Source organism: Ursus americanus, chromosome 26 (genome assembly GCF_024610735.1).
Source record: "Ursus americanus isolate L20-20 chromosome 26, mUrsAme1.1.p, whole genome shotgun sequence".
Classification (NCBI taxonomy): Eukaryota; Metazoa; Chordata; class Mammalia; order Carnivora; family Ursidae; genus Ursus; species Ursus americanus.
Window position 1 is genome coordinate 22048710 of NC_142152.1, and position 12832 is coordinate 22061541.

The 12832-nt window shown below is 42.6% G+C and overlaps 1 protein-coding gene across 5 annotated transcripts in view; it reads right to left on the minus strand.

Annotated features, from left to right (window-relative positions):
- The window catches only part of VIPAS39 (VPS33B interacting protein, apical-basolateral polarity regulator, spe-39 homolog), a 36242-nt gene that overhangs the window by 11886 nt on the left and 11524 nt on the right, over nt 1-12832 (minus strand). For 3 of the 5 annotated variants that reach the window (XM_045807735.2, XM_045807725.2, XM_087856151.1), the window contains exons 2-10: nt 8176-8268; nt 7419-7521; nt 5620-5766; nt 4518-4556; nt 4093-4157; nt 3326-3382; nt 1932-2024; nt 927-960; nt 313-415 (exon numbers count right to left, since the gene is read on the minus strand). In XM_045807735.2, the coding sequence (XP_045663691.2) occupies nt 313-415; nt 927-960; nt 1932-2024; nt 3326-3382; nt 4093-4157; nt 4518-4556; nt 5620-5766; nt 7419-7521; nt 8176-8268 (734 nt within the window). Of the gene's footprint in view, nt 1-312; nt 416-926; nt 961-1931; nt 2025-3325; nt 3383-4092; nt 4158-4517; nt 4557-5619; nt 5767-7418; nt 7522-8175; nt 8269-10821; nt 10865-12253; nt 12666-12832 lie in introns of those variants that run through there. The other 2 variants (XM_045807734.2, XM_045807733.2) reach the window with 2 other exon arrangements.

Sequence of the window (12832 nt, forward strand, 5' to 3'; positions counted from 1 at the left end):
GAATCATCATTTCCGTCCGTATCGATGTGGAACCGATGCTTGGAGAGGTTGGGCAACTTGCTCAAGGTCACTCCATGAACTAAGCGATGGTGCCAGTATTCAATGCAGGTATGCTGGACCCCATGGCCTAGTTCCTAACCACCTGCTACACTCTCATTTTATCACAGGCTGAGGTGCATTATTAGTTATCCCATCACGTTTCAGTATCTCGCCTAACAGCAAAAAAGGACCGTGTCTTCTCTCTTTGTATCCTCCAGAGAGCTTTGAATAAAGTACTTAGTAAACTTTACAGACAAGATGATCAGTTCTTACCTGAAGAGGTCTAAAAGCAGCTTTTGATCCCCTATTTCTTTAAGGAAGTGAATGAGATGTCTCAGGGCGACCTGTCGCACCTCAAGCTCTCGGAAAAGGATCTCTGGCAGGCAGGCAGAAGTTAGGTGAGGAAAGATTAAAGCCTGTTACTCAAGTGTGAAATTGGTCTCCCTCCTCATACATTCCAAATATCTCCTCAAAGCCAATCACAAGCAGGGAACAGCTGGGCAGATTTTTATGATACCCCTTCCTCTGGCTCAACCCACCACCAACACACTCGATGGTCCAGCGCAACTCCTGGCCATTCAGTCAGCCTTCGGTTCTCACCAACCCAACCAACAGGCACCTAGCATGGACGCTGAGGTCCTCAAACCAACATAGTCACCTGTCTGCCTAGTAAACATGGAGGCTTTGGAGTTAACATAGTTATCAACCTACAGGATGAACAACTGCCCTCAGAGATGAGATGAACACTCTGAAGTCTTAGGCCACCCCAGCTGTCTCTGAAACAGAGCTGATGGTGGTGAATTCTGGCATGGAAGCCACAATGCCATTCTCCCTTCAAATGTAGCAGGCATCTTGTCAACTGAAGATTTCTTTCAATTCACGCTCACCTTTGCTCAGTGTCCTTTTCAGGAAGATCAGAACCTAGAGGAAAAGAGAACAAAGAATAAATTACCCTGAGTAACCTTTCAAATACAAAGCCCTGCCCTGAGCTCCTGATGTGTAGGAATGAGGTAAGCGACTCATTAGGAATCTTGGCACGTCCAGACAACAGATTTCTCTATGGGATAGAAGGACAAGTGATAGACATCTGGAATTGAGTTGTGTCTCAGAGGGGTCCACCTGCCCATTCCCATACTGGCAAGAGACATCTCGCGCTGGGAGAGACTGCTCTCACACCTCTCCTGCCTCAGATGACTTTTTTGTTGTTGTTTTTATTTTTTTAAAGATTTATTTATTTGAGGGGTGCTTGGGTGGCTCAGTCATTAAGCGTCTGCCTTTGACTGAGGGCATGATCCCAGGGTCTTGGGATCGAGCCCTACATTGGGCTCCCTGCTCAGCAGGAAGCCTGCTTCTCCCTCTTCCACCCCCCGCTTGTATTCCCTCTCTCGCTCTCTGTCAAATAAATAAATAAAATCTTTAAAAAAAAAAAAAGATATTTAAAACAAAAGATTTATTTGAGAGAGAGAGCACGCGCATGTGCACTTACACACATGCACACAAGCAGGGAGAGAAGCAGACGGAGATTCTCAAGCAGACCCCCCGCTGAGCGCAGAGCCCCATGTGGCGGTCGCTCTCACGACCCTGGGATTATGACTTGAACTGAAATCAAGAGTCAGTCACTCAACTGACTGAGCGGCCCAGGACCCCCTCAGATTTTTGGAACAGAGTAGCCAACCTGCTGCTTCTTGATTATTATCAAGAGTTCCACAGACAACGCATTTCCTGCCAGCTGAGCCTCAGAGCATGTATTACTGAGAATCCTACACTTCAAGAGGAATCCAGGATCTCTACTAGACATTGAACCTAAAATGTTAAAGTCCTATGCTGATTGGACTTTGAGAAACTAAGGAAAACAACAATTAAGCAAACAACAAACAAAAGCCACAACTTACTGCAGTAATGACGTTTCCATCATGCATGCTTACTGCTTCCTCTAGGAGTTGTAGCTTGTCCTGTAAGGAGCGGAATCTTTCTAGTGAGCAGACCTGGCAGAGTAAGAACAGAATTAGTGTGCAAGGAAGTCCTGATGGAGTCTTGCCAAAGCCAAAGGGTAGAGATCACTCGTTCTCTTTTTAATAATCTACTCAAGTGTAGAGTTCAGTGAGTTTGACAAGTACATATAAAATTCCATGTAACTGCGACCACAATCAAGATACAGAACTCCATCACGCCAAAGAGTTCCCTTGTCAGCTTTGATGTCAACACCCCCCTCTTCCATCCCTAGCTCCTGGCAACCACTTACCTTTCAGTCACTGAAGTTTTCCTTTTTCCAGAATTTCAGAAATAGAATCATTCAATATGAACTCTTTTACATCTTGCTTCTTTCACTCAATATCACATTTCTCAGAGGAATCTATATGTGATGGTGAGTACTACTAGTTTGTTCCTATTCACTGGTAAGTAGTTTACATTGTATGGACATACCACCATTTATCCATTTACCTACTAAAGGATATTTGGGTTATTTCCATTTTGGGATCTATTATGAATACAGCTGTTGTGAAAATCTGTGTCAAGTCTTTTTTTAAGATTTTATTTATTTGAGAGAGAATGAGAGAGAGCACATGTGAGAAAGTGTGCACACAGTGGGGGGGCACAGGGGGAGAGGGACAAGCAGGCTCCACACAGAGCGAGCCCATCACAGGGCTCAATCCTAGGATACTGAGATCATGATCTGAGCTGAAACCAAAAGTCAGACACTCAACCTACTGAGCCACCCAGATGCCCCTGTGTATAAGTCTTTGAGCATATGTTTTCACTTATCTTGGATTGTAAATGTCTAGCAATAAAATTAAGTGTATGTTTAACTTTGTAAGAAGCTGCCAGACTGTTTTCCAGAGTAGTTTCAACATTTCACTTTCTTGCTCTTGCTGTATGAGAGCTTAGCTCCTCCTGGCCTCCCAATGCTTCGTATGATCAATATTTTTAAATTTAGCCACTCTAGCGGCTGTATAGTAGTATCTCACAGTTTTTTGTTTTTTTTTTTTTAAAGATTTTTTATTGTATTATGTTAGTCACCACACAGTACATCCCCGGAGTATCTCACAGTTTTAATTCACACTTTCTTGATAACTGTTGATGTGGAAGATCTTCTCAAGTGCTCTTTGGCCATTCATGTAACTTCTTTCTGATGTAACTGGTTAAATCTTGTGCCAAGTTTTTTATTGGGTTGTTTATCTTACTAAAGATAATCATTGTTCTTTATATATTCTGGATAAAAATCCTTTACAATATATGTATCTTGCAAATTTTTTCCCCACAAGAATTCTCTCTCCAGTGACCCTACCTTGCCCTTCCGGAGGCGTCGCACTGTGTCACTGGGGCTCCAGTCATTGCTGTAATCCTGGAATGTTAGCAACACATAAATCGCAGGAAGTTAAGGGATCAGAATTATCAGTGTCCCAGCTCCTCACCTAAAACTCATTTTTATTCTCCAATAGGGAAATATTTTGTGGGAGGGAATCAATGAAAAAAACAAAAACAAAAACGAAGAACAGGGATGGTCTTGTTCTGAGTTTCTGAAGGAATTAGAACAGGGACAATGCAAAGAGGGAAAGAACTCACTGACAAAACCCTATGCTTACTGGTTCAGGATCTCATTCCCTAGATATAATTAGTCACATTTTGGGATTCTAATGAATGTCTTTGCAGACAGAAGGAAAGAGGGAGACATGTTTCTCTTCTGAACCTTATGATACAGTTTCTTCCTTATGAATTAATTTGCTTCATTACGTGCTTCTTGGGAATATGAGCTCCACCAAGCTTCTAGACCCCAGCGACGATCAAATGTTTCAAAGTACAGCCTCCAAAAGGCAGTATAATGGGTAAGGAAGGTGCTAGGACAGGATGAGAAAATAGACTGTGAGTCCCAATTCCACCACTTAATAGTTGTAAGACCCAAGGCAAGCCCTGATGTTTAGATATCTAGTTTTCTTATCTACAAAAAAGTTAAAATAATAGCTGCTCAAAAAGTTGGGAAGATCAAGCAAGATAATGTATGTCAAAGTGCTTTGAACCGTGAGAAGTGTCACGCCAGTGTAAGATACAACTCACCCTGTACTCCCCCTTGGGTCTGCCCAGCTCTGGAGCATAGCTTTTGGGAGGCACGTCCGACAGAGCTAAAAAAGAACAGGCAGCTGGTTCAGAAGGACACCATCCTCAGGTCAATCCTTTCCTCTACTGCTTCCTTCTCACACACATTTTTTTAACTTGTGAGGTCCCAAGGCATCTTAGGCATCTTTATGGCCCAAAGTAGATCTCAGCTCCTCCCCAAAGACAGCACCCCAGAAGTCACCCCTTGCTCCTATAGCCAGAATGATCTTGACCTCCTTACTCAGTATCAGAAAATTTCTTTAATAATGGTGGTAGATTCAGAAGAAATTCCATCTAATTACCACCTGTCCCCCATGGCTTCCCAGACTGTACCCCATATCAGTAACATCTCCTACAGCAATCAAGGGCAGAAGGTCAATGCTTACCATCAGAAAGGGACTGGAAACTTCCAGGTCTAGTTCTCCCTGAAGGTAAAGAACATATAAGGGAAGAGGTCAATAGTTTAAGTCGGAGCCATTTCAGACTTGGTTAAGGATGCAATATGTATAGAACTTTTTATGCAATATGGGAACTCAAGGCTTAAAAAAAACCTCCATTCAACTTCAGATATTTGAGGTTCCACGAAAAACACAGTCAGGATGGAAAATTTTTTAAACTGTGGTAAAATATACATGACATAAATTTTAGCATTTTTTGGAGTGCCTGGGTGGCTCAGTTGTTAAGCATCTGCCTTCAGCTCAAGTCATGATCCCAGGTCCTGGGATCGAGCCCCACGTCGGGCTCCCTGCTCAGCGGGAAGCCTGCTTCTCCCTCTCCCACTCCCCCTGCTTGTATTCCCTCTCTCACTGTCTCTCTCTCTGTCAAATAAATAAATAAAATCTTAAAAAAAAAAAAGAAAAAAAAGAAAAAAAACTTTAGCATTTTTTACCATCCTTAAATGTACAGTTCGGTGGCAGTGAGTACATTCACACTGTATAACCATCATCACTATCCATCTCCAGAACCTTCTCATCATCCCAAACTGAGACTCTGTACTCATTAAACAGTAATTCCCCATGCCTCCTTACCTCCAGCCCCTAGTAACCACTATTTTACTGTCTTTATGAACCTGACTATACTAGGTACCTTACAGAAATGGAATCATACAGTGTCTATCCTTGTATGTCTGGCTTTTTTAAAGGAGCCATACTGTGCTCCACAGTGGCTGTATCATTTTATATCCCCACTAGCAATGCACAAGGGTTCCCAACAGCAATCCACAGGGGCAGAAAGGAATTCTGACCTACGCAAATTTCTTCAGTACTTGCCACAGAGCTAATGTCAGTTTTGTTCATCAGTTCCTGAAACCCAGTCTAATCCCCCTGAATTTCTCTCATTTCTCCCATTTCTATTCCCCAACTGCCAGCTCCAAAGACAATTCTTTATCCTTCAATAATCTTTTTCCTCCAGAGTAAGTGAAAATTATAGCCTGACTGGTTTTTTGAAAAGAAAAGAGGACTCTCTGTCCTTTTAACCATCACTCTTTACCTCTAAAAAAGCTGCTCAGGGAGTAGGTAGAAGCAGGTTTGGGTAGTTGCGCATAGGTGGAGAAGCTGTTTCGGCTCTTTAGCTGTTCACGCCCCTCCTGGCTTGACCCACTATTACCAGCAGTCTCTTTGATGGACCATGAGATACCTATGAGATAATAAGAGCTAAGTGAGTGATTCTCATCCAAAATAATCCTTGACATCCAGCATTCTAATATACACTGAAAGTTTTTCACCAGAGGCCCTGGTCCCTTACTGACATGGACTTAAAAAATTGGGGCAGGGAGAAAGGATAAAATCAAATAGAGTAATCAACAGAAAGAGGAGCGAAGGAAATTAATAAATGGATCACAGAAAAGGAAATTAAAATGGCTATTAAACATATGAAAAGATGCTCAAGCTCATACTTAAAAAGAGAATTACACAAAGTGAAGTACACTGAGGTACCACTGGCCCCTGTAAGATTGGCGAAGATCCAAAGTCTGATAATACTCTGCTGGCAAGGCCGTGGGGAAACAGGAACACTCGAACATTGCTGGTGGGAGTACACTGGTACAATCCCTGTGGAGAACAATCTGGCAACATGTACCCCATAGAGATGCAAATACCCTCTGCCAGTGATTCCACTCTAAAAATTGATCTTTCACGTACTCACGTTCGGCAGGAAACAAGGTTATTGATAGCTATATAGACCAGGAAAGATTGGAAACTATCTAAAGTTCAGGAAAAGTGGACTGGTTAGGGGGGCCTGGGTGGCTCAGTCGGTTAAGTGTCTGCCTTTGGCTCAGGTCATGATCCCGGGGTCCTAGGATCAAATCCCACATCCCTGCTGAGCAGGGAGCCTGCTTCTCCCTCTCCCTCTGCCGTCCCCCCCTCCTTGTACTCTTTTGCTTTGTCAAATAAATAAATAAAATCTTTAAAAAAAGGGGGGGGGCTGGTTAAATCAGTTATGGAAAATCTATACAATGTAATACTATGCTGCTGTTTTAAAAGAGAAACTTCTTTAGGTACTGATATAGAAAGATCTCCAAGCTATATTTCCAAGTGAAAAGAGCAGGTATAAAGTATGCTACCACTGGAGTAAAAAAGGGAATAAGAATATATATTCCTATATGCATTTCCAAATGTAAAAAGAATCTTTAGTTGAACACACAAGAAGCAAACAACAGCAGTGTTTTGGAATAGAAGGAACTGAGAATAGTAGATGCATGACAGTGTGGGAGGGAAACTTTACACTGTATGCCTAAAATACTTGATTTTCAATCCTGATGGTATTTCCTATATTAAGAAAATTTTTAAAAATATTCTTAAAAATCAGATGGACTCTGCAAAGGTGTTAAGTGGTATTATAAAACAGCTAGACAGTGAGGCCTGGTGGCTAAGGAAGTCAGTCCTGCCAGCCAGTTATGAGCAATTAAGCCGGCAGTTCCAAATATGACTGAATATTAGAAGCACCTGCAGTACCTATTATAAATTAAGACCCCCCCACCTCCACAAGACCTACTGAATCAGTCTCTGGAGTAAAGCCTAGGAACCTAACTTTAACAAGCATCCCAAATGAGTCCAAAATAGCCAACCAAGCATTAGCTCGAGGATGGCAGACCTAGAGAGCCATATGGGAACTACCGCTGTTATTTCCTCAAATTTCCTCTGGGGTTAAATTTCCAAATGTATGCTCATCTAGAAATAGCCTACCCTCATTCCCCTTCCGAACAAGCACTAACGAAATAAGCAAGTGGGGCCTTCATTGGTGACAAGAACCCTGAATATCAAACCCTACCTACAGCCTCCTCTACTTACTTCCCACAGGTTCCCCACTCCAGCTGACTCTCTCCAGGTCATCGTCATCCTCATCATCCACGAAGTCGCGAAGACTATTCACTGCTCTCTTGGATTCCTTTAACTGCAAAGGGACATAAGGCAGGGCACTCAGGCAATCACTACTTCCCACCTCTCTCTTTGACAATCAAGGAGGCTGAGCAATTGGGACTTAAGATGGCCAACACTTTCACCCTCTGCAATCAAAAGCCTAGCCTGCTAGATATTTCCCAAGAAAACCAACTGCTTTTTAGCCAACACCGCAGTCCAGTGGCAAGAGTTAGAAGAAATTAAAGCTGCTTTTAAGTTCTAATCATATACCTGACAGTGACTTGCTGTGTAAACCTGAGTTTATCCATCTCTCCAAAACTAAATCCATTTCCCCATTTGTAAAACAGATGCAATAAAGACAACACCCTATACAGTTCATCATTCAAAACTAACAAATTACATCACACGATAAAAGACTTGGGATTCTGAGGGGAAAAAAAGAAACTGAAAGGAATAAATCACCTTAAGAATAAAAGTAAAAAGGGCAGGGAGTTGGTTTTTACAATCCCTCTGGCTTTTTTTTGAGGGCTCTTCTCTATGAAGCTTTTTCTAAAGATATGACCCAAAACATTTCTGAGCCTAATGGAGACACAGTCAAAAGCCAGTTTACCGAGGATGTAGGGGAAGGAATTTGAGAGTGGCACTGTGGAGAAGTTGTGACCTGCAACAATTGCTCATGGAAACCTACCTGTGAGAGCTCATCATCTTCATCATCAAAGGTGAAAGCCTTGAACTTGGAGCTGTTCCAATACTCCTCCTCATCACCCTTTGTCCGATTCATCTGGAGTGAGAGTAAGACAGATATATGCCCTCCTGGACTGCTTCCAAAAGAGCTCCAAAAGCTTTAAATCCTCCACTGCAAACTCTCCCTCCCGCCCCCTCCTGTAGTTATTGGAGATGTTTAAAAGAATCAGCTTGTTGGGGCGCCTGGGTGGCTCAGTCGTTAAGTGTCTGCCTTCGGCCTAGGGCGTGATCCCACCGTTCTGGGATCGAGCCCCACATCAGGCTCCTCTGCTGGGAGCCTGCTTCTTCCTCTCCCACTCCTCCTGCTTGTGTTTCCTCTCTCACTGGCTGTCTCTCTCTCCGTCAAATAAATAAAATCTTAAAAAAAAAAAATCAGATTGTTGGGTCTCCAGCTGATCAAACCATACTTCTGGTCCTCTAATTATTCACAAGTACTCATTCATTCCTAGAACACCTACTTTGCTCAAGGCACTCTCTCAGGTGTTGAGGGGATATTTACAAAGTGCAAGACACAGTCCCTCTTCTGAAGGACCCTACAACACTGGGGTATTCAGCATTGATACATGTAAAGGTAACAGTACAAGGCATTTTTATAACAAGAATTATAAAAATGCATCACAAATTTTGCTGAATACACAAGATCAATCAAAGTATCAACAAAACAGATAACTGCATTCATATATTATTCAACATAAATCTATTACTGAGTGCCATCTTTGAGGCACTGTTACAGGCTCTGGAATACTACAGTGAATAAAACTGACAAATATCTTGCTCTCGTATATGCTTGCTAAATGCCAGAAGAAAGAAAGCAAAGATTAAATGAAGCAGAATTATCCTGCCTGTATCTTCAAATTACGACTTAATTTACCAAAAGTATTGGCCAAAATTTAGGAATGGAGGGCATGGCTAAGAAAAGAAAGTGTATAAAGAATCAGTCAAAACACCATAAGTCCCTCTCATAACTATTCTAAAATTAGATTTCAGGACAACCCTCTCAGGTCCCCTCCCTCTTCGGGAGCTTTGTACTACCACTCAGTAAACTTTATTATTAAAAAAAAAAAATTAGATTTCACTCTGAAAAAAAAGTTTTGCCCTAGAATTACAAACTAAATTATCAATGCCAACTGGGTAGAGTGAAAACTGATTTAAACTAAGAACTAGTTACCAAAACTCCCAAAGCAACAAAAATAACTCCAAAGGCTACACATCAAATTCTAAAGAATCAATTTGCTTTTCCTTTTATTTCAATAGTACATTTCACAACAGAAGCTTGAGACAGACTCATCATGGCAGCTCTGTTGAAGTTTCCTTTTTATTTGTGTTTTCTTTCTTACCATTGAGCTGTAAGAATTTTTTTTTAAGATTTTATGTATTTATTTGAAATAGAGAAAGAGCATGTGCAAACGAGCGAGAGCGGGGGGAAGGGCAGAGGAAATCTCAGACTCTGCACTGAGTGCAGAGCCTTATGCAGGACTTGATCTCATGATCCTGAAATCATGACCTGAACCAAAATTATGAGTCAGTCGCTTAACCAACTGAGCCACCCAGGTGCCCCTCTTGAAGCTTCTGATGGCCCTTAACATACTCTACAGATATTCCTCAACTTACAATGGGGTTAACATCCAGACAAACCCAACGTAAGTCAAAAATACCGTACGTTGAAAATGCTCAACAGCACAGCTTAGCCTAGCCTACCTTAAATGTGCTCAGAACACTTACATTATTAGCCCACAGTTGGGCAGAATCATCTGAGACAATGCCTATTTTATAATCAAGTGTTGAATATCTCATGTAATTTATTGACTGCTGTACTGAAAGTGAAAAACAGAATGATTGGGTGGGGGCAGAATAGTTCAAATGTATCAGTTGTTCACCATTGTGATCATGTGGCTGACTGGGAGCTGCGGCTCACTGCCACTGCCCAGCACCAAGAGTATCATGCTGCATATCGCCAGCCCAGGAAAAGATCCAAATTCAAAACTCAAACTACGGTTTCTACTGAATGTGTATCACTTTTGGGATGCCTGGGTGGCTTAGTCGGTTAAGGGTATGACTCTTGATCTCAGCTCAGGTCTCCATCCCAGGGTCATGAGTTCAGGCCCCATGTTGAGCTTCATGCTGGGCATGGAGCCTACTAAAATAAATATATAAAAAATTAAAAATATATATATGATATATATGAATGAAAAAAAATATATGAATGTGTATCACTTTCACATCATCATAAAGTTGACATTTGTAAGCTGAACCACTGTAAACCAGGGAATCATTTGTACTCTCACTTCTTGACTCTTGTGGTTTTAGGGGATACAGGGATTGCAAAGGTATGGTGGGAATTTTCTACTATCTGATCCCTTCCCATGTTAGACATCACTAACTGATTTCTACTGAACCCAGATGCAACTTAAAAATCCTTCTGTATATTTAAAGCCAAATAAAGCTGGGAGATACAATGAAATCATCCCTCATGGTGGTACTAGCACAAGCTTTAGAGTAGGCAGCTTTGAATTCCAATCTTGGTTTCCCAATTCTGAGCAAACTGGTTAAATAATTTTACATCTAGGCCTTGGAGAAAATGATACCCTACCTCACAGGATTGCAGTGAAGAAGAAATAGGACTCAGGAAACACCTAGCACAAAGTAAATACTATATGTTAATTCTTTTTCGTATAGGATATTTTACTGACACCCTTCCATCTTGGTTTCCTTATCTGTAAAATGGGCGTAACAACAGACACCTACCTTACAAAACTGCTGTGAGGCTTAAACTAGTTAATACATGTAGAGCATTTACTGCCTGACACAAAATTAATGCTCAGTATTGATTTTTATTAACAAAGCATCATGGTAACTTGGAAAAAGCTAGAAAGAAAATATTTTTAAGCAATCCTAAAGATTGAAAAACATTAATTTGATACAAAAATGCTGCGAATGGCTCTCACAAACACTGAAGATGTGCATAGAGCATGTAAATGTCCCTGGCACAGAAGCCAACTTACAGAGCACTCTGTCATCCTCACAACAGCTCTGTAAGGTAGGCCTGGCAGATTCCATCTCTATTTCACTGATGAGAAAATGAGGCACAAAAGGATTAGGTACCAAGACCACTTTGCTAATTGCTCCTATAATCCAAGTTTTCCGGCTTCTTGATCCTTTCCACTCTGACAGGCTGGTCTTTCTGTATTCACTCTAGGGAAAACCAGGGCAGGTCCTTACCTCCCTGCAGTAAATAAAATCTGTAAATATCTACAAACAAGCATAGAATGTGTCTAACAAGCCCAGTAATCCACCAGAGGATTTCCAGAATCTTTTTAACCATGCAACCACAGTGGATACTTGACACCAATTTGTACTTCTAAAGCCAAATCAGAACCTAGATTTACTTGCCACGTAAAGAGATAAAAGTAATTTAACGGCTCTAGAAGCTACAACAACCAGGTACGATTTTAAGAGTCACTGAAAAAGGTGCTTCAACAGGATTTCAAATACAGTAAAGGCTTGTCCCTATCGTCACCTGTTCCCTGAGAGCCCACAAGACAGGGCAGCAAATCCAAGAAACATGACAAAGGGAAGGAAAACAGGCATCAGCAAAAAAATCTATAACCAACACTCCTGCTTCAGGACGCTTCACACACCGGCTACCGAGAAGTTAGATTCAGACTGAATTATCATCTTCGGAGCCAGGCTTATACATGGGAAGCTACAGCCTACGACCAAGGAACGTGGGTTAACCGAAGACGACTCTACGGGCGAACGTCCAGGAAGCCATGGATCTACTGCAGTCGCCAGAGCCCGGCGAATCGCTGCCAGAGTAAATGCTCCTCCAAAATCAAATGTCGAGGCTCACTTACAGCCCCAACCCCGAGCTTGCTCGGGCTCCCGGCGTACTCGGTCGCTCCGACTGTAAGAGTCGGGCCTTGGGGTCTAGGGACGTCTCAGAGAATAGGAGGAAAGGATAAGTTTGCGGAGAGGCTGGAATCAGCCACACACGCGACCCATACGGCTTGGGACACCCTCACCTCTTCCACACCGAGCCCACCCTTTCAGGACAGCGTCAGACTCTTCCGCCGCTGGACCACCCTTTCTAGTCAGGCTAAGCGGCATAGAAAATGGGCGGAAGCGAATGGTCGCGGGGTGGGGCGGAAGGAGGGAATGTGAGTCAAAAAAGGAGCCGCAGGGCATGCTGGAAATTGTAGTTTCCCGCCTCTGCCGTCAAAGCGCGTTCTGGACGGGACACAGGGCTCCTTGACTACAGCTCCCAGAACTCCCAGCGCACCGCGCCTAAGTCGTTTCCTTTACTTTTAGCGCGACCTTCCGCGGTTATCCAGCAGGTTACTCAACAAGACTACAATTCCCATGAGCTCAGCAGGACATATTCAGAAGCTAGGGAAACAATGAGATATGTTCTTTGCGGCCTTACGGGTGATCAATGGTTGTATGAGCAGTTGCCTTTCGGGCCCCTTTAGGGATAACCCGAGGGAGCTTGAAGGAACTCTAGAGCAGGCATAAGCTAAAGTCCGACGAGGTGGAACGGAAGTACCCGGTGGGAGTGAGGAGGAGCCGGAAGTTAAGGCGGGGAGGGGCGGGGGGTAGAGGGA